At 46.6% G+C, this 22,698-nt stretch overlaps 1 protein-coding gene across 1 annotated transcript in view; it reads right to left on the bottom strand.

Moving 5' to 3' along the window:
* The window catches only part of chst10 (carbohydrate sulfotransferase 10), a 43,091-nt gene extending 26,451 nt beyond the window's left edge, over positions 1 to 16,640 (bottom strand). Inside the window, exons 1-2 of the mRNA XM_055637169.1 lie at positions 16,540 to 16,640; positions 1,220 to 1,328 (exon numbers count right to left, since the gene is read on the bottom strand). Coding sequence (XP_055493144.1) covers positions 1,220 to 1,307 — 88 coding nt within the window. The 5' untranslated portion in view covers positions 1,308 to 1,328; positions 16,540 to 16,640. The remainder of the gene's footprint in view (positions 1 to 1,219; positions 1,329 to 16,539) is intronic.
* Positions 16,641 to 22,698: the final 6,058 nt, after the last annotated feature.

Below are 22,698 nucleotides of genomic sequence, written 5' to 3'. Positions count from 1 at the left end.
TGCTGTGCTTTATTTCAAACCAACCACCACCAAAACCATTTGCTGTGCTTTATTTCAAACCAACCACATTTTCATTTTCTAACCACATTAAGGGCACTCAAGGTCAGTAAAACCACACTCACAGTTTAGTTGACATGTGTTCAGTGTTATTCACAGATCAGACTGAGAGACGTGACCCTCTCACTTCCCTCATCTTGCAGAGACTGACTGAGGCACTCAACACTTCCGGGTTTTATAGTCCCTCCGGAAGGGGCGTGGCCTTCAGGAGAGAGAATCTCAACATTTTGTAAAGACTAATAACTCTTTTTTTTTTAATCGATGTGGTAAATCCTCTTGTCCTGCGCAGCGGAGGGGGACTCTGAGTAAGATGGCCAAAAATCACAGCCATAAGTGGCAGCGTTTTTTCTAAAAATCAATATACAGAACAACAGGAAGTGGTCAAGATCAGACTTTTGGTAATATAGATTTCTGATATTAGAAACCACTTTAATGAAGTAAGCAACATTATTCTGCAATCATGCAAGTAGTTCATATACGTTTTTAGTACTTCCGTACTTACTGAAGTGTGATTTAAATGTAAGTTATCACACTAATTAAATGTGAGAATTGAAACATTGTTACAAAAAAATGATCATACTTAAAACCCACCACCCATTTAATACAACAGATTACAAATTGAAAGAGAAAAATTGGCAGACATTTAAGGATTAATATTCACAATACCAAAATGTTTCTTTCAAATTTTAAAATGAGGAAACTAATTTCATTTTTTCATATTGATATTAATGGTATATAAGCAAAGTAGCATTTTGAGGACAAGTACATCTATTGCATGGCTTTTTTTCTTTTTTGTATTATTCCAGAAAGCTGACAATATTAGTCCGTAAACTGAACAAGACAGGGAGGACTCAGCAGAGATATGCAAAGTGCACTGGGGCTACCTCAGCTTTTCAAGAGCTATATGTGGGATGCACCAGCCTGTCTGGTATTTTGACTACAATGGCATCAATCCATCCTGGAAGTATTAATGGTGGGATGAGTGAGAGGGACTTGCTGCGCAAAACTCGAAGATTGGACCTGATTTAATTTCTATCAAATTAAACATTTCATCCCATGCATTTCTTGACCGTACAGTTGCTGCGACAAAAAGAAAAAATAACACAGGTTAAATCTCAAAGACTGGCAGAAATAATAATCATTGGTACCTTCCCTACTTTACCTTTGAGACGTAGAACAAACAGTAACGTGAAGAACACCCATCCACATATAACTAGCAGCAAACACTGACGCCGCATGGTTTCAGACATAAGCCATTTCTTGTACGTATTCTGTTCAATAAAATACAACAGTTCAAAGTTAGAATGTTTTTCAAATCCCCAACCAATAGGTTCTCTGAAATTAAGTACACTTCCCGCATTTGTACTACCTCAATTGAATAGCTTTTCAATCTTACCTATGCAAATTATTTATGCAATGAAAGAAACCTTATTTGTTAATACAATGCAATTTAAAAAAAACTAAATTTGTTAATGTCTGTGCTTTACTAACAAACTGGTAAATGTAGAGTATTAATATACAAGTTCACATGAGGAAGGTACAGACGGGAATCCAAAGAAAGATGTTACAATGTTTGAACTACATCTTTAGTCCATTCGCTCTCAAAATGCGACTTACCACACTGAATAACTTGTTTTTGCTGCTATTACTATGTTAATGTTTAATTTTTATCTATCTTGCCTATCCGGTTTAGAGATGCCAGGTGTAACCTAAAGAGCCCATCATTCTGGAAAAGGCACATTGAAATCTTTCCTGACAATGCCCACCAATAAGTATGAGAGTAACTAACCATCATTACCCGTTGCCGTTGACAGCAAAAACAAGCCATGCATGCAATGATACATCAATGAGATAAGATTTTAAACAGATGTAAAATTCCAACAATAAAGCAGGGGAATGTTATCTAACAGACATAACCAAAGTAGATTCTATAATCATTAGATTACCTGCAAAACTTTACTGCATAAATACCTGATCCAAAATTTACATACAGCAATGACTGCATGTTAAATGTAATATACTTAATCCAAAGAAGATTTGCATACTCTGAGAAAGTAAATGGGCCATATAAAACAAGCTCTTTAGTTTAGTTTAGTGATCCAGCCAGGAAACAGGCCCTTCGGCCCAGCAAGACCGCACCAACCAGCACGCACACGTACAGTGCATTCAGAAAGTATTCAAAGCCCTTCACTTTTTCCACATTTTGCTACGTTACAGCCTTATTTTAAAATTGATTACTTTATTTTTTTTATCATCAATCTACACACAATACCCCAGAATGAAAGAAGCAAAAAACAGGTGTTTAAAATTTTTTGTAATGTAATTAAAAAGAAAGAACTGAAATATCACATTTACACAAGTATTCAGACCCTTTGCTATGACACTCAAAATTGAGCTTTGGTTCATCCTGTTTCCATTGATTATCCTTGAGATGTTTCTGCAACTTGATTGGAGTCCACCAGGGGTAAATTAAATTGATTGGACATGATTTGGTAAGGCACACACCTGTCTATATAAGGTCCCACAGTTGACAATGCGTGTCAGAGCAAAAACCAAGCCATAAAGATGAAGGAATTGTCCATAGATTCAAGATTCAAGAGAGTTTATTGTCATGTGTCCCTGATAGGTCAATGAAATTCTTGCTTTGCTTCAGCACAACAGAACATACATTAACTACAAAACAGATCAGTGTGTCCATATACCATTGTATAAATATATACACACATGAATAAATAAACTGATAAAGTGCAAATAACAGATAATGGGTTATTAATGTTCAGAGTTTTGTCCGAGCCAAGTTCAATAACCTGATGGCTGTGGGGACGTAGCTATTCCTGAACCTGGTTGTTGCAGTCTTCGGGCTCCTGTACCTTCTACCTGAAGGAAGCGGGGTGATGAGTGCATGACCAGGATGATGTGGGTCCTTAATGATGCTGCCAGCCTTTTTGAGGCAGCGACTGCGATAGATCCCCTCGATGGAAGGGAGGTCAGAGCCGATGATGGACTGGGCAGTGTTTACTACTTTTTGTAGTCTTTTCCTCTCCAGGGCACTCAAGTTGCCGAACCAAGCCACGATGCAACCGGTCAGCATGCTCTCTACTGTGCACCTGTAGAGAGAGTCTTCTCCAATTTTATTTATTTTTTTCCCTTCTTGTCTTTCTTATTTTCTTTTCAAAAACATAAAACTAGAGGTTGCACATAGAATGTATAATTACGTTATGACATAGTTGGCACCAAAAATTAGGTCCCACTGTATTGTTTTGTATTGTACTAACTTCTAATAAAATAAACAAACAACAATAAATAAATAAATAAAATATAAAAGAAGTTAGAGAGAGTCCTCCTTGACAAAACGAATCTCCGTATTTTTTTCGGGAAGTAGAGGCGCTCATGTGCTTTCTTAATAATAGCATCAGTTTTCTCGGACCAGGAAAGATCTTCAGAGATGTGCACGCCCAGGAATTTGAAGTTCTTGACACTTTCAACCATCGACCCGCTGATATAAACGGGACTGTGGGTCCCCATCCTACTCCTTCCAAAGTCCACAATCAGTTCCTTAGTTTTGCTGGTGTTGAAGGCCCAGGTTATTGTGCTGGCACCATATGGACAGTCGCTCGATCTCTCTTCTATACTCTGACTCATCCCCATCAGTGATACGTCCCACAACAGTGGTGTCGTCAGCGAACTTGATGATGGAGTTCGCACTATGACCGGCTACGAAGTCATGAGTATAGAGTGAGTACAGCAGGGGGCTGAGCACGCAGCCTTGAGGTGCTCCCGTGCTGATTGTTGTCGAGGCTGACACATTTCCACCAACACGAACAGATTGTGGTCTGTGAATGAGAAAGTCGAGGATCCAATTGCAGAGGGATGAGCAGAGACCCAGTTCTGCGAGTTTGGTAACCAGCTTGGAGGGGATGATTGTGTTAAATGCCGAGCTGTAATCAATGAATAACAGCCTGACATATGAGTTTTTGTTGTCCAAGTCTTCCAGAGCGGAGTGGAGGGCCAGCGACCGTTGATCTGTTGTGGCGGAAAGCAAACTGCAGTGGGTCCAGGTTTTTGTCGAGGTAGGAGTTGATTTGCTCCATGATCAACCTCTCAAAGCACTTCATCACCACAGGCATTAGTGCCACTGGTCGATAGTCATTGAGGCACATCACCTTACTCTTCTTGGGCACCGGTATAATTGATGCTCTTTTAAAGCAGGTGGGGACCTCAGACCTCAGAAGTGAGAGGTTGAAAATGTCCGTAAAAACTCCAGCCAGTTGGTCCGCACAGGTTTTTAGAACACGACCGGGTATACCATCAGGTCTAGGCACTTTTTGAGGGTTCACCCCTCTGAAGGATTTCTTGATGTCGGCCTCTTCTTGACGTCGCCGACTGAGACTGAAATACCATCACAGCGAATGGGGGCTCGGGAAGGCGCATCAGTATTCTCCCAATCAAGGCATGCGTAAAAAGCATTGAGCTCGTCAGGGAGTGATGTTTCGCCGACATTCGAGCTGCCTCCTGCTTTCGCCTCGTAGGAGGTGATTGCATTCAGGCCCCTGCCACAGCTGCCGAACATCTGTCTCATTCTCCAGTTTGGAGCACAAGTCCCTTTTGGCCTTTTTGATGGCCTTACCAAGGTCGTATCTGGACCTCTTGTAGGCCACTGTATCATCAGACGTGAATGCCCGGTGTCTGGACTTCAGAAGATTGCGGATCTCAAAGTTCATCCAAGGCTTCTGATTGGGAAACACTCGGAAGATTTTTGTAGGGATGCAGTTCTCCACACATTTCTTTATGAAGTCTGTAACGACTGTGGCGTATTCGTTCAAGTCCATTGCAGAGTCCTTGAACATTGCCCAGTCTACAGACTCCAAACAGACCTCCGAGACAGGATTATGTCAAGACATAGATCTGGGGAAGGGTATACAACATTTTCTGCAGCATTTCAGGTCCTGAGGAGCACAATGGCCTCCGTCATTCTTAAATGGAAGAACTTTGGAATCACCAGGACTCTTCATAGAGCTGGCCACCCGGCCAAACTGAGCAATCGGGGGAGAAGGGCCTTAGTCAGGGAGGTGACCAAGAACCCGACGGAGATGGGAGAACCTTCCAGAAACATCTATATCTGCAGCACTCCACCAATCAGGTAGAGTGGCCAGACGGAAGCCACACTTCTTGGGAGTTTGGAGTTTGCTAAAAGGCAGCTAAAAGACTCAGACCATGAGAAACAAGATTCTCCGGTCTGATGAAACCAAGATTGAACTCTTTGGCCTGAATGCCAAGCATCAGAAGCTCATCACCTGGCCAATACCGTACCTATGGTGAAGCATGGTGGTGGCAGCATCATGCTGTGGGGATGTTTTTCAGCTGCAGGAACTGGGAGACTAGTCAGGATTGAGGGAAAGATGAACGGAGCAAAGTATAGAGAGATCCTTGATGAAAACCTGCTCCTGGACCTTGGACTGGGGTGGAGGTTCACTTTCCAACAGGACAACGACCCTAAGCATACAGCCAAGACAACACAGGAGTGGCTTTGTGACAAGTCTGTGAATGCCGAGTGGCCCAGCCAGAGCCCAGACTTGAACCCGATCGAACATCTCTGAAGGGACCTGAAAATAGCTGTGCATCGACGCTCCCCATCCAACCTGACAGAGCTTGAGAGGAGCTGCAGAGAAGAATGGGAGAAATTACCCAATACAGGTGTGCCAAGCTTGTAGCATCATACCCAAGAAGACTTGGGGCTGTGTTTAAGAAAGAACTGCTGATGCTGGAATCGCTGCTAAAGGTGCCCCAACAAAGTACTGAGTATAGGATCTGAATACTTATGTAAATGTGATATTTCAGTTATTTATTTTTAATTACTTTGCAAAAATATATAAACACCTGTTTTCGCTTTTTTATTTTGTGTAGATTGATAATAAAAAAATAATTTAATCCATTTTAGAATAAGACTGTAATGTAACAAAATGTGGAAAAAGTGAAGGGGTCTGAATACTTTCTGAATGCACTGTCCTACACACTAGGTACTATTCACAGAAGCCAATTAACCTACAAACCTACACGTCTTTGGGATGTGGGAGGAAATCGGAGCACCCGAACACTGGGAGAACATGCAAACTCCATGCAGACAGCACCCCTAGTCCGGATCAAATGTAAGGCAGCAGACCTACTGCTGCACCACCCTTTATTTCCAGGACTTAATCAAGTCTATCCTGAGACACTATGGGAAGGAAGCAAATAAATTGTGTGCCCGCCACCCCAGGCAAAGATGTTTATATCATCGATTGCTAGAACGGGATGCCAGAAGACTAGAAGGTGGCTAATGAAGTTGCCCTACTTCAGAAAAGCTGAAAAAGGCTAGGAACTACCGACAGCTAATCCTTAAAGCAGAGGTAGGTAGGATATTGGAGAAAACTCAGACACAGAAACTACATGGCTCAAAATTGTTCTTTTATTATCACTTTACTTTACTTTACACTTTACTTTATTGACATTTTAGTGGTGCTTACAACAAAATTCAGGTGCACTGCCTGAGCAGAGCTCAAATGTACAAGATAAAAAATAACAATAAAATAACAGTAAAAAGTGAGAAAAATAAAAATTGTTCATTCATTCACGTGCACATACTGTGACACATGCACACAGATTCACAAACGCATACACATTATGCCTACGTATGCACCATCACCAGAATATAAGATATTGCACTCAGAAGGTCATTGTCCAGAATATAAGATATTGCACAGAATAGTATTATAAAAATAACTATTATAAATTAATATATCAGTATTGCACAGTATAAATATTGACTATGGTCCATTGACTCAGTGCAGAGTTCAGTGTGTTGATGGCCTTAGGGTTTGTTAGTCTTGTGGCGTGCGCTTTGATGGACCTGTAGATCTTTCCTGAGGACAGAAGGGCAAACAAGTGATGGGCGGGGTGAGATGGGTCCTTTAGGATGCAGGTGCCTTCCGTAGGCAACGGGAGCTATAGATGTCTTCCAGGGCAGGCAGATGTGTGTTGGTGATCTTCTGGGCTGTGTTGATGATTCTCTGCAGAGCCTTCTTGTCAGCCGCAGAACTGTTGCCATACCACACCAGGATACCATGTGTCAGGACACTCTCAATGGAGCAACGGTAGAACGACACTAGCAGCTGTTGTAGCAAGTTGACTTTCCTGAGTGTTCTTAGGAAGTGAAGCCTTCTTAACCAAAGTGTTTAAGTTGGTTGACCACGTGAGGTCTTCTGAGATGTGGGTGCTCAGGAACCTGAAACTGAAGACGCTAACCACTCTTTCCCCATTTATGTGCAGTGGGGGATGGTCACCCTGCTTCTTCCTGAAGTCGATGAAGAGCTCTTTTGTTTTTTGTACATTGTAATTGTACAGTGAATTTTTGTTTTCTTATGTTTTTTGTACATTGTCATTGCACAGTGATTTTTTTGCATACAGATCAGTAAGATCACAAGTTCAATCCCCAGTTAAGTACAGAATGCATAGAAACAGCCCACTGAGTCCATATGCAAGAGTCACCAGGATTTGGCACCATGTTCAATGTCCCAGCTGCAGCTGGCCATAAAGGGCTATTGTTGCTGTCGCCATGATCCAGATTGCTCATGAACCATTGTCCCTCTACTCGCCTGGCTGCATTCTGTCTTTGTGCCCTGGGGTCATCTCCCGCAGCCAACCTTGAGGGCTCAGTTCTTCTTACCGGCTCTTTGCCCAGTGTCCGCCGCTGTCGCCACCAATTCCTCTCTGGTTCCCGGTTTTCAGGATCGAGCAGGAGACGAGACTTGGACGAGGCCCCCATACAGGGCGGGTTCTCACTTCCGCAACGGGTGAGTCAGGCCTGCTGCCTGGCAGCGGTCCACGGTCCTCCGGAAGCTTTTGCCTCGCATACCTCTCCAGGAGCTTCCCACATTACATGCATTTAGAAAAGTAAGGACTGATTACGGATAGATACATAGATTTGTGCAAGGAATAAAATCACGTCATTATTTTGATGGAGTTCTTTTTGAAGAGATGACCAAGTGTAGTCAACAACCACCAGACGACGTACCTCCGCGCCTTTCCCATCATGGCCGGGGACTTCAACAAGACTGAAGAAGCAATTTCCTATCTCCCACCAGCATGTGCCCTCCAGCACTGGAGGATCAAACACTATTGACCACTGCAGTTCCACCATCAAAGATGCTTATCGCACAATTCCTTGCCCTTGTTTGAGGTGATCAGACCACTTAGCTTCGACAGGCATGCACTGGAGTGCAGCTCCAGTGGTGAGGACTGCAAAGAGCTGGTCAGGAAAGGCAGCGGGACGACTCCACAATGACTTTAACCTGTTCAGTGCCACCCCCGAGTATACTCGGGTCATGGGCAATAGCGTAAATAAAACCTGGCAGTGAGCACGTTAAGTCGATACGAGTGGCCGATGGTCAAGGATTCAACAACGAACGTGAATGAATATGGCACAGTCGTTATCAAATGCAGTGTATCGAGCAATGTATTCCCAAAATAAACAGCCGAGTGTTTCCCAACCAGATGCCTTGGATTAACCAAAAGATCCACAATCTACTGATTCAGATCTGATGATGCAGATTCATCTAAGTAGTCCAGATATGATCATGACATCAGAAAGGCAAAGAGACACTTTTGCTCTAAAATGGGAGAGAGTGGTGGACATCAACTGGTCAATGACGTGTACTGATCTCCCCATCCATTGAAAGGATCTATTGTAGGCACTGCCTGAAGCAGGCAGCCTGCATTCACCAAAGACCCACACCATCCTGACCATGCCCTCATTTCACTCCTACCATGGGAAGAATGTATAAGAGTTTGAAAACCGTGACCATAAGGTTCAGGAATAGCTTCCTCCCAGCAACCATCAGGCTCTTGAAACACTCCAAAATACTAACTAAACTTTGAACACTGGACAGTCTAAAGGGCCTGTCCCACGAGCCTGCGACTCCATGCGGCAGGCGCGACCTAACGTGGTCGCTTGAGCCGTACAGCCTCCCGGGGCTGATCCCACTTCGATCGGCAGAGCCGCATGGAGTTGTGTGGAGCTGGTCCCGACATCGCGCGAGGCTCCGAAAAACTGACCGTGTTCAAAAATTCCACGCGGCAACGGCCTGCCTGCCCGCAGCCGCCTCGACGCCGTACGCACCGCCTCGACGGGCGTGCACAGCGTCTCGATGCCGGACGCAGCGTTTAGATGCCGTACATCACGCGCGAACTTCACGTCACTCACTCAACCTCCGCGCGGCCCCCACTTCTAGTTTGGTCGCACTTGCCGCATGCAGGTTGCATGCTCGTGGGACAGGCCCTTTAGGTTATTTTGTTTTATTCTAAACATATTTTCCCACTCCCACCCCTCTGCTACAAAAAACTAACTTGCTTTCTCTCTCTCTCTCTCTCCCTAGTTCCCAAGGCTGCGAATAATAAAACCAAATGTCAATGTAGGTTAAACTTGATTTTTTTTTAAAGTCTTTATTTCTGGTTCAGTTTGTGGACTTTATTTTTTCCTGTTTGTACTAGTGGGCCACAAAAATTGTTGTTTCTGCACCTAGGGCTACTTTCCTGCATGGAAACTTCAAAAAGCTATCAGTTTCTTTCTTGAATATACTAAGTGACACAGCTTCACATCCCCTTTTAAATGGAAAATTCAAAGGATTCACTTGCCCCCTGGTTGACTAAAACTCGGCTTCATCACCCCCTGGTTGAGAAAATCATGTCTTGCATGCACATTTAAATTACTCTAATCTGCAATCTTCCAGGATGTGAGTTAAGCATCAAAAGTGATCTCATTGGTCACAATGCCTCATTGACTTTCTTTTACTGAATCTGTTAACTGCTTGACTGCATATTGTACTGCTGCCAATAAGCTGGAAAGAGTGCCGAAAAGCATACATATATTGCCAAAACTTAAGGGACTTAGTTGCAGGAAGAAGTTAGGCAGGCTGGAACTTTGGGTGTAGAAGATCAAAGGGTGATCTTATTGGCATATATAAAATCATAAGGGGCACCGAGGATGAAAATTAGACGGCATGCATTTAAAGTGAGAGGGGAAAGATTTCACAGGAACCTGAGGGGTAACTTCTTCATACGGAGGGTAATACATAAATCGAACAAACTGCTAGAGGAAGTTGCTGAGCCAGGTGCAGGAACAACATTTAAAGACATTTGGACATACGTGAATAGGAAAGGTTTAGAGGGATATGGGTCAAATGGACAAACGGGACTAGCTTAGTCAGCATAGACAAGTAGATGGGCATCTTAGTCAGCATAGACAAGTTGGGCTGATGGGCCTGTTTTAGTGCTCTATGACTCTTTGCACACATAACAATCTGCTAGGAATCATTCCCTCACACTGAACAACTTTAACAAAAGTGCCTTTTTCTTTTACACAACCATGTACACCTGAACTTTCCTGCTCCATTTCTGCCCATACTTTCACCCTTTTCACTTTATCCCGCCACTGTCATATCACTAAAAAGGTCATCATCCAGGCAAATTGGAGTAGTTGGCAATCAAGACAAGACAAGAGACAAGAGACATTTATTGTCACATTTTGTTGTAAGCACCACTAAAATGTCAATGAAATTCGTGGTCACCATACAGCCATACGAATAAAATAAACAACACAGAACACGATAGTCTATAACATAAACATCCCCACACAGCGGTATCAAAGTTTCCCACTGGGAGGAAAGGCATCAAAGTTCAGTCATCCTCCTCTTTGATGTTCACCCGTGGTCGGGGCCTCCCGAACCCTCCGCAGTTGCCGCTATGGGCGGCCCAATGTTCAGGCCCTCTCGCCGGGGTGATGGAACTCCGACGTCGGAAAGGAACATCCTCAGCGGCTTGGACTTCCAAATCGGCCACTTACTACCGGAGACCGCGGCTCCCGAAGTCCACAGGCTGAGCTGGGCGGAGATTCAACGCTGGCGACCCTCGGCAAAGGATCCCAACACTCCGCGATGTTGGTCAGCGCCGCCCACGGCTGGGAGCTCTGCAACCACAGCTCCGCGATGTATCCAGCGCTGCGCCGCTGCTGAAGCTCTGGTCCGGTCACCGGCAGGAAAGGCCGCGCCAATCCAGTTGGTAGGCCGCGAGGAGGGGGGCGAGGACGGGACACAGAGAATAGTCGTATCCTCGCCAGGAAGTGACTGGGAGGCTGCCATCGTGCCGCGCCCCTAGTGGCCTTTCACACAGCATTCTGAAAGCAACATTTCTGCAAGGCTTCTATTCCTGAAAACACAACTTTCCAAGTTTGATTTTTTAATATTAAAACTGAAAAAAAATCAAACCTTACATGAAGGCATGCAAACTTCATGTTGATTAGTGAAGACAACTAAATTAGGACAAGATAGCAGAGTTTTGAATTCCCTCAGATTTTGGAGAATCGACATTTGCACAACTTTGTAAGTCCATTGGCATAATAACACTATAAGCTACTACACATAATACTTCCAACTCAGCAGAATGTTCCAAGATGCCTCACAACGGCAACAGACAAAATGCACATCTGAACAAATGATCAAAAATGTGGTCAAAACGTCAGACCCCAATTACCTTTGCAAAAATCACACATTATAAAACCTAATTGTAATATTTATGAAAACAAAGGGGAGCTTAATATATCAATTTAATCAAATCACAATATTACAATGTCTTATCTATTATTATTATTATTCTATTATTATTATGTAAATGTCTGTGGCTGCCGCCTGCCGTCTGTCCGTCCGGCTGCCGTTCTTCCTTTTGATTCGTTCCATCGTGTGATGTCACAATGCCCAATGTTCACATATGTCCAATCGGAATGGATTCATTTACATATGCCTTTGCAGGAGCACCAGCCCATGGTCAACGTTCCATCGTGTGATGCCACAATGCCCAATGCTCAAAGACATTCTTGCCATAGAGGGAGTACAGAGAAGGTCCACCAGACTGATTCCTGGGATGTCAGGACTTTCATATGAAGAAAGACTGGATAGACTCGGCTTGTACTCGCTAGATTTTAGAAGATTGAGGGGGGATCTTATAGAAACCGATGTTGGGGAAGTCCAGAACAAGGGGTCACAGTTTAATGATAAGGGGGAAATCTTTCAGGACCGAGATGAGAAAAACATTTTTCACACAGTTGGTGGTTAATCTCTGGAATTCACTGCCACAGAAGGTAGTTGAGGCCTGTTCATTGGCTATATTTAAGAGGGAGTTAGATGTGGCCCTTGTGGCTAAAGGGATCAGGGGGTGTGGAGAGAAGGCAGGTACAGGATACTGAGTTGGATGATTAGCCATGATCATATTGACTGGAGCAGGCACGAAGGGCCGAATGGCCTACACCTGCACCTAATTTCTATGTTTCTAAGTTTCCATCTTTTCACCCCTCTCCCTCCCCCCACCCCCCTTCACTCCCTACCCTATCCCCTTCACTCTCTCCACTGCCCCCTTCCCCCTACCCCTCTGTCCCTCTTCCACCACTCCCCCCCTACCCCACTCTTCCACTTCTCTCTCCGTCACCCCACCACTTTCCATCCCCCACCCTTCTCCCCCTCCCTCCCCCCTCACCCCCCCCCCCCCCCTTCCCCCTACTCCTCTGACCCTCCCCACTCTTCCACCCTCCCCCTCCCACCCCTCCCCACTCTTTCCCCCCCCCTCTTCCCCCCACACTCTTTCCCCCCCCTCCACACTCTTCTCCTCCCTCCTCCTCTCCCTCCCTCCTCCTCCCCGCCACATCTCTCCCCTCCCCATCTCTCTCTCCTCCTCTCTCTCCCCTTCACTTCACTCTCTCCCTCCTTCCCCCTCCGCGCTCCCTCCCCCCACTCTTTCCCCTCTCTCCACCCACCCCTCTCCCCCTTCCCTCCTCCTCCCCTCTCTACCCATCCCCCCCCTCCCCACATCTCTCACCCCCCTACCCCACTCTCCTTTCCCTTCCAAATCTGTCCCGTTTCCTCCTCCTCCTCTCCCCCCCCCTCCCCCCACCTGTGTGTTTGGGGGGTGGTTAATTTGAGTATGATGCCGCACCCCCCCTCCACAAACGCCGTTGGGGAAACAGACCAAACGGGTCTGCACTTGGTCTAGTTATTATATAAAAGTCTGTGGCTGCCGCCTGCCGTCCGTCCGTCCGGCTGCCTTTCTGCCTTTTGATTCGTTGACGGCTGCTGCTTCCTATCAGCTTCCAACACACTTCAAAACAAAGTTGCAAGACAGGAACACTCTGAACTTTTCACTGCTGCTGCAGGCAGGGGAGGTGTAATTGGAATTGTTTTTAATCCACTGCTGAGGGAGGCAGGGGAGTGCTGGAATCTTACATTTGGGGACGGCTTCAGTTCTGTTGGAAGAGACGGGTGCATGGTGGAATATTGGGTTGGGGGATCACACCATTGGGGGAGCACACCATTGGGGGAGCAGACCCAACGGGTCTGTACTTGGTCTAGTAACTATTAAAACTCTGGTCTTGGATGTGTGTGTATTTATTTGTGTGTGTGTGTCATGTTCGTCTGCGTTTCACATCTCCTCGAAAACATGACGCGCTAATGGTGAAATGTTTACATATTCCGGTAGAGATTTACGCCATGATGTCAAAAATCGCCTCATCTGAAAATTTGATGCATTATTTCCCAAGTTATTTATGAAAATGTTCAAAAATTTCAGATATCTTGGTAAATAAACGAGATAGTCTCGCTGATGACGTCACAATGGCTTTACCTGCCTGCCTCTGCTCGCGCTGCGAGTGACGTGACCCGTCTGTCTTCTGTACTTCTTGGCTTCTTATCTTTCACTTCTTTAAATTTGTCACTTAGCATTTTAAAACTGCTGCTCAGGGCATGCTGCGCGCTCCGCTCCTTGAAGCTCTAGAACATTGCAGCAGCGGCCGTTATCACCGCGCAGGTGCAGGACAGCGCGATGGGAAGGTGAGGGGGGGATGGAGATGGAGGTAGGGGGGGGGGAGAGGGAGAGGGGGGGAGGAGAGGGGGGAGAAGAGGGGGGAGGAGAGGGGGAGGGAGGAGAGGGAGGAGAGAGTGGGGGGAGGAGAGGGGCCCTCCCTCTCTGCTCCCCTCCCTCTCTGTCCCCCTTCCCCTCTCCACCCCCTCCCCCTCTGCCCCCCCTCCCTCTCTGCCCCCCCCCCCCCCCCCCCTCCCCTCTCTGGGGAGTGGTGAATATTGGGCCCTGTAGGTGAGTGGTGGAGTATTGCGTTCGGGAACCAGCCCTCCCCTGTGTCTCCGCGCCTACCCCCCACCCCTCAATCTCCCCCCTCACTCTCCCTCTCTACCACTCTCCCCCTCTACCCCCCCCCCCCCCCCCCACTGGCAAGCAATATTGGAATAGGTGGAGTGGTGGAATATTGCGTTGGTGACCAGCCCTCCCATATGATGCTGGGACCAATGGGTCCCACTTAGTCTAGTATGTATATAAAAAGAAAAAATATTTTCTTTCATCAAATGAGTAACATGCTTGTTCTGCTCAAGTTAGATAAATACATTTTAATCAAAAGGATTTTAATCAAATTATTTTACATAAATGTGTAATAAATTACGGAATCCTTACAGAAATATCAAGACTTGGTTCATTGAAAGAACTTCTAAATTACACTCATACATACACTGCTTTTTTCCACTTTTATAATGACCCAATTCTATTTCTGTTCATTTGTTGACAAAGCTTGAATCCACACACTTTGAATAATACATCAGAATAATACATCTGGGTAACAGGCACTTTGGTCCACCACATCTGCACTAATACTATATATCCTTTTGCATCCCCAGCAACTTTGCACCCTGCACTTTCACTCTCCTGCCACTCACCAACACTCGGGGTAACTTATGGTAGCCAATAAACCTCGTTAACAACCAGCATGTCTTTTGCGCATGGGAAGAAACCCAAGCACTGGAGAAGGGGAGAATCAAAGTAAATCTTGCCAATTCCCCACAGAGAGAACCCAAGGTAAAAGCATGTCTCTGAAGCTGTGGGAGAGAAGTATGAATAGTTATGTTCTATTCCACAGGGTTTCTTTGTTCTACCAGTCTTGACACGTCCCTTCATATTGCTTCTGCAACCTTGAAGCCGAACAAAATTCAGCAGACTGCCTTAACCTGCACCAAGTACCATTAACCCCACGATCTATTTTTGATGTCCTACAATGACTCCCATATAAGTAAAGCCTTAATTTAAAATGTATTTCCAAACCCCTCCACAGCCACACCTTTCTCTACCTGAGATTTTATCCAGTGCCAAACACTATCTCCTCTAACTCTGACTTCCAGATCATCCCAATTTATTGAATTTAAGGCAATGCCTTAAACTGTCAGTCTTGAGCACCAGAATTTCGAGCCGAAATCCCTCTATATCACTATTTGTTTTTGCCTACTTTAAGATACAGTTCCAAGCTTTTTGCTTAGTGCATCTGGCCAATTTCTCTGATATCCCTTCACAAGTTTTGTTTGATATTGCCCTTCTGAAGCAGATTGGAACAATTGGCTACCAGTTGCTGCTCAGCTATAACGTTGTAGATTCAAGTCTCATGTCAAAAACACGGGTATTTCTGCAAGGTTGATACTCCTTGGATTATCCGAAGTAAAATGTTTTAAAACAAGACCCCTGCTTATTAGAGCGTGAGCGATTTCACGCCATCATTTCAAAGATTAGGGGAGATTGCCAAGCAACATTCAACCAACATTATCTGGCTATGCATTATTTGCTGCTTGTAAGAATTGCCCACGATTTATTTCGGATCGTTGCCTTGCTTCATAAGTATTGTGTGTGAAGGGAAAAAAACATCAGAAAGGTCTAAATTGAAGTCCTCCCGTCAAATTATACTGGAAATGAAATCTCCTCGCAGGTGTAATGCGAACCGTTAGGTCTGAAGCTGGGCTGAAGGTGTGACCCCTGAGTGAGTCCAGGGGCGATGCCCAGGCCGTGTCCAGGCGATGCCCAGGCCGTGTCCAGGCGATGCCCGGGCCGTGTCCAGGCGATGCCCGGGCCGTGTCCAGGCGATGCCCGGGCAGTGTCCAGGCGATGCCCGGGCCGTGTCCAGGCGATGCCCGGGCCGTGTCCAGGCGATGCCCGGGCCGTGTCCAGGCGATGCCCAGGCGGCCGTGTCCAGGCGATGCCCAGGCCGTGTCCAGGCGATGCCCGGCCTCCCGTACGGCGCTGCCCCGTGTGAAGGTGGCGGCCGCCCCGGGGCAACGGCTCCATCCGCAGGAGGGGGTAGCAGAGCAGAGGCTGAGGAGGAGGCGGCGCCCCCACAGCAGCCGAGGCACCGACTGCCCCCCCGTCCCCTCCATCTCTCCCACCGGTACCGGGCCGCGGACACCACCCTCTCCTCCCCTCTATCCGGTACCGGGCCGCGGACACCACCCCGCCGGCAGCCGGGCGGCTCCGGTAACCGACCCCTCCATCCCTCCCGCCCCCCGGCTGCAGGGACTCGGGAACCGGAGCGACACCGACCAGAAGCTTCTCCCATTCGCCGCCCATTGCCGCCTCACCCACCTCGGCGTCGGGCCCAGGGAGCCGCCGTCAGCTCGCAGCCGCCCCGCTCCTCACGTCCGACCCTCCGACATCGAGCCGATCCCAGTGGCCCAGCGCCGGCACTGCAGCCCGTGTACACCCCCCCCCCCAGTGGCAGCGCCGGCACTGCAGCCCCGTGTACACCCCCCCCCCAGTGGCCAGCGGCGGCACTGCAGCCCCGTGTACCACCCCCCCCCCCCCAGTGGCCAGCGCCGGCACTGCAGCCCCGTGTACACCCCCCCCCCCCCAGTGGCCAGCGCCGGCACTGCAGCCCCGTGTACACCCCCCCCCCCCCCAGTGGGCAGCGCCGGCACTGCAGCCCCGTGTACACCCCCCCCCCCCCAGTGGCCAGCGCCGGCACTGCAGCCCCTGTACACCCCCAGTGGCCAGCGCCGGCACTGCAGCCCCGTGTAACCCCCCCCCCCCCCCAGTGGCCAGCGCCGGCACTGCAGCCCCGTGTACACCCCCCCCCCCCCCCCCCCCTGCCAGCGCCGGCACTGCAGCCCCGTGTACACCCCCAGTGGCCACACTGCAGCCCCGTGTAAACCCCCCCCCCCCCCCCAGTGGCCAGCGCCGGCACTGCAGCCCCGTGTACACCCCCCCCCCCCCCCCCCCCCAGTGGCCAGCGCCGGCACTGCAGCCCCGTGTACACCTCCCCCCCCCCAGTGGCCAGCGCCGGCACTGCAGCCCCGTGTACCCCCCCCCCCCCCCCCCCCCCCCAGTGGCCAGCGCCGGCACTGCAGCCCCGTGTACACCCCCCCCCCCCCCAGTGGCCAGCGCCGGCACTGCAGCCCCGTGTACACCCCAGTGGCCAGCGCCGGCACTGCAGCCCCCACCTCCCCCCCCCCCAGTGGCCAGCGCCGGCACTGCAGCCCCGTGTACACCTCACCCCCCCCCCCCCAGTGGCCAGCAGCGCAGCGGCACTGCAGCCCCGTGTACCCCCCCCCCCCCCCCCCCCCCGTGTACCCCCCCGGCACTGCAGCCCCGTGTACACCCCACAGTGTGCATCCTCCAATGGGCGCCGGCACTGCAGCCCCGTGTACAGTGCCGGCACTGCAGCCCAGTGTACAGGACTGTTAAGACGGCCCTGATCCTACTTTTTTTTTTAATGTTTCTTGCTACTTTGGGCATCATTCTCACAAAGATGGAGACACAAGGAGTTAACTCCAGCACTCTATATTCTAACAAAGATGTTCTCCAGCCCTTTTAGATTGATCGATTGACGGTTGTCATTCTGCAAATGTTAGGACCAGTATGTTATTGCTGCTATTCTCTATTGCAACAGCTAACGTCAACATCAGATGACTGAAATATTGAAAAGTTAGAATTCTTTTGTCACAAAAGTAAAACGTGTAATGTTGACATCTGAAGGTTGTCCCCCACCAGACAGGGTCTTCCACAAAAAGCAACTTCAACTTGATGGAGCTCTGAATTTGATAATTTTTCTCCCAGATGTTTGTATTTCAATGGAACGAGCTCAAGGAATATTGTTAGCCATGTAACCACAAGTACAAGTATGAAAAAGGGTCTCAACCCGATACGCCGCCCATTCTTTCTCCCCAGAGATACTGCCTGTCCCGCTGAGTTACTCCAACATTTTGTGTCTATTACCAGAAGTACAAGATGACTTTGGATGCCTTTTGAAAACTGCAGAAGAGTATGATGGGAGGGATTTGGAAAATAATGGGAGGGATTTGATTTAATTTAACTTAAATCAAGCAAAGGGGAAATGTATAAAGAATAAAAATTAAATAAAAACAAAATGAATGATAGCTCGACTCTCAATCCTGTGCTCATCTTCCCTGTGAACCGGCTTTGCATCTTTGAAAAATCATTTGACTCATATTCAAACATCAATCACACTGCCTGACAATCTTCAACATAAGATGTAAGTTTTCTCTAACTATCCATTGATGTGCTTCGTGATGTTTCAGACAAATGCTTTCTTTTATCATGTGTTTTTTTCAAAAGTTGATCTGTTGAAAAAGACAGAAAACAAATTGTGGAAACAAGATTCCCAGGATATGATATATCAAATAGAATATAGTAACAGAACTGTTGGTTTTAGTACACATGGTTCGATCCAGGAACATGACAAATACAATGACATTTTACATTTTAAAAACATTGGGACCACATCAAATATTTTTCAGTTTTTTACACGTTTAGTTGCCAATTGGAAAATGTCACTGATTGATGATGTGATCAAATAACTCACTGCGACAAACTCATCAGTAAGGGAGCATATTGGAGCAACGTATAACATAATAAACAAGTTACTTCTTTTTCAGAGGGTACACAGTCTGACTGTGTGGCAGGCAGGTGGAGATTGTGGGCCAGGCATTTAGATGGATGGTGGTTCAGCAACATGCGGGAGTGTGTGGCCAGAAACGAGGGTCAGGAACCTCGGCACATGTGCAGTCGACGTGAGGACTTGAGAGTGAGAGTAGGTTTGTAGCCAAAGCCGGGACCAGAAACGGGGCTCAGAATGTGGCCAAGCCTGGGTGCTGATGACTGGGTGATGAGGGAAGTAGTGGGTAAAGGCTCGTGTGCTTGAGGCCCCATGTGCATGCATGCATGTGTGTGCGTGCTTATGTATGTCTGTATGCATTTGAGTGAATGAATGCATGTGTGGCACTGTCTTCAACATCGCGGAGACCTGAGACCTTTTGCCCAGGGCCGCCAGCGTTGAACCTCTGCCCAGCGCAGCCTGTGGACTTCAGGAGTCGTGGACTCTGGTAGGAGGTGGCCGATTCGGATGTCCAAGCAACTGAGGATGTCCTCCAGTTCCGACGTCGGACTTCCATCACCCCGGCGAGCGGACCTGAACATCGGGCCGCCCATAGCGGCAACAGTTGGGGTTCGGGAGCCCCCTGACCACAGGAGGAAAACAGAGGAGGATGACTGAATTTTTGGTTCCTTCCCTCCCAGTGGGAAACTTTGATCCCGCTGTGTGGGGATGTCTGTGTTAAAGACTATTGTGTTCTGTGCTCTTTATTATTCGTATGGCTGTATGGCGACCACACATTTCACTGTCCCAATTGGTACATGAGACAAATAAATGTATCTTGATGTGTGCTAGATGTCGTCTATACATTAGTCCACTTTTAAGTGTAAGTAATAGTGCGCATGTAGCTGAGCCTGATCTCCTGTCATCTTGACCCCCAGCCCCCTTGTCGCTGGGTTAAGACCATGTTCTGTGAAGCCTGTCTGGTAGCTGATGTGCAATAATGTTCATTGAAGGTCTGATATCGTTCCTGATGATAGTGTGAAGCAGGTTCATAAGATCATAAGGCCATGTGATAGGAGCAGAATTAGGCCATTCGGCCCATCAAGTCACTGAATGGCCTAATTCATGACTGATCTCTCTCCCTCCTAACCCCATTCTCCTGCCCCTCCCAATAACAATTGGTACCCGTACTAATCAAGAATCTATCTATCTCTGCCGTAAAAATATCCATGGACTTGGCCTCCACAGCCTTCTGTGGCAAAGAATTCCACAGATTCACTTCATTCTGACTAAATAAATGTATCCTTATCTTCGTAAAGAAATGTTCTTTATTTCTGAGGCTATGACCTCTGATCCTAGACTCTCCCACTAGTGAAAAGCTTTTCTTGTAGATCCCATGATTATGGGTGTAAAAACCAGAGCACTGCTTTTACTATCTCTTTGGCCAATATAATTTTGTTGAAAGACTGATTGGACATTAGCGGCTGAATGCAACACACGCTTAGTAGAGCAAAACAAGATTAAGTACTATCTCTGCACTAAATCTTTGAAAATTGGCACTGATGAGCCCAGAACAAAGTAGATCAAGACAAAGGCAGTCAGACAAAGGCAATTCCGGCAGAATAAGTCTTCATTTTAGGCACAGCATGGAGATAATAATAATGATATGAATGTGCTATTACCTGCTCTCTCTTGACCTTATTGAGTTAATAAGAGGTCCAATTACCAACATGCCTTAGGAATGTGAAAATATGTGTTAATTGAAATTCTCCAAAGATCTACTGTAATTTTGCAGTGTCTTTGATTAGGGGAACTAAAGCCCACGAATAATATTACATTGTGGGATCGTGGATTAACTCTTTCTGAAGGAGTAATGTCTGATCAACAAAATAAAATTTGTGTTCAGAATTATGAGGAAATTCAATTGTCCGCAAACATAACCACAGAAACATTTGACCAGGGTGGCATCTGATCGAGTGCGGTGTCAAGGAGTTCTTGTAAAAGCGACATCAATCGCCCTGAAAGGAAAATAATTAAACTCAAAGGAAGATGGTTGTGGTTGTTGGAGGACAATCATCTTAGTTACAGTATGGAGCATCGTCGCAGGGTTTGCTCAGGGCAGTGTTTTGGTTTAGAGTTGCTTCATCGATGATTGTTCCTTCTACCATGAGGTCAGAAGTAGGGTGTCTTCTGCTGATTCCACAATATTTATCCAAATTAAACAGTCTATCCCAACAAGCAGCAGCACATTGACAACTTTCACGCACAGACAGATAAGTGGAAAGTAATGTTCATGGCAGAAAATGGCAAGAAATAACTATTTCCAACAATAGTCAGTCTAACCACCTAACATTGACATATAACATCAGCACCATCTCCAAGTCCTCCACCATCAACAACGTAAGGATCGTCAATGACCAGAACTGAATAGGACCAAAGGCACACAAAAATACTGGAGAAACTCAGAGGGTGCAACAGCATCTATGGAGCGAAGGAAATAGTCAACGTTTCTGGGGCGAAACCCTTCTTCAGGACCAGCTCTACGAACACTGGTGACAAGAGCTGGTCAAAGGCTGGGGCAACCTCTTGTAAGACACTCATCTCCAGACACCCCAGAGACTTTTTTACAATGCACAGTCACAAATCTGGAACATTTGGGGTTGAGGGCAGACCTGATACAAGTGTGTAAAATTAATAAAGGTATAGATAGGGGAAATAATCAGAATCTATTCCCAGAATGAAATGTCAAATTCTATAGGGCATGGTTTTAGGGTGAGAGGTGCAAAGTTTAAAGGAGATATGTGGGGCAGGTGTTTTTACACAGAGAGTGTTGGATGCCTGGAATGCACTACAAGTGGTGGTGGTGGAGGCAGATACAATAGGGGCATTTAAGAGACTTTTAGATAAGCCCATGGCTAGGCTGGGAATTGACGGATATGGATCACATGCAGTTGAAGAAGTTTCCTTGGCATCAATTTTGAAGTGGACAATGTGGACCAAAGAACCTGTTCCTCTGCTGTATTGTTCCATGTTTGATGTCTTAAGTCAAGCACATGGGATATTGGATGAATGCAGCTTCAATGACTTCCAAGAAGTTTAATGCCATCCTGGCCAAGGTAGCCCACCTGGTTGCCTTCCTATCCCAGCCTTGTTCGGCAGTCTAAACATTTATTCCCTTCATCTCATATAAACAATAATAATAATACATTTTATTTATTGGGCGCCTATCAGACATCTCAAGGACACCTTACATAGATTAACAGGAATATAAACATGTATCAGAGTAAAATAAATAATAAAGACATCACAGAGACACAAACTAAAAACAGAATTCAGTCCAAAAACAGAAAACCAAAAACACAATAAATAAAACATACATACTCTATTCCAGGGAATATTAATCTTGACTTGATTCAAACATGATTTCACCTAGTTTCACACATTTGAAACCTTGATAACTTATTTTCAAGTAATGTCGTAGCACTCATTATTTCTTAGAGATCGGCACTCATTATCTTTTTGAGATAACTCAGGCAGCAGCTTGCAGCAACCACACATGGTTAAAGATGAAAATCTAGAATTTATGGACATGTGAAATTACGAGTGGAAGCGAGCTAGTGACCACTCAGCCTCATAAGACTGGTCCCCTATTGAGTGCTGAGAAGACTTTAATCTCAGATCTGCATTATCACCCGCCATTGATAATCTTTCTTCTCCGTACTTATCAGGACTCTATCTACCTCTGCATTAAAAATGTTGATAGACTCTGCTTCCACCACTCTTTGAGAAGGTTCCAAAAACTCATGACTTTCTAAGCAAAAATTTATGTTTTAATGGGCAACCCTTCATTTTAAACAATACTCCCTAGTTTTACATTCTCAAATAAGAACAAATATTCTCCCTGCATCTAA

This window comes from Leucoraja erinacea, chromosome 6, assembly GCF_028641065.1.
Source record: "Leucoraja erinacea ecotype New England chromosome 6, Leri_hhj_1, whole genome shotgun sequence".
NCBI classification, from domain to species: Eukaryota; Metazoa; Chordata; class Chondrichthyes; order Rajiformes; family Rajidae; genus Leucoraja; species Leucoraja erinaceus.
The sequence above is the reverse complement of the archived record's forward strand: the minus strand, read 5'-3'. Positions and strand labels throughout refer to the sequence as shown.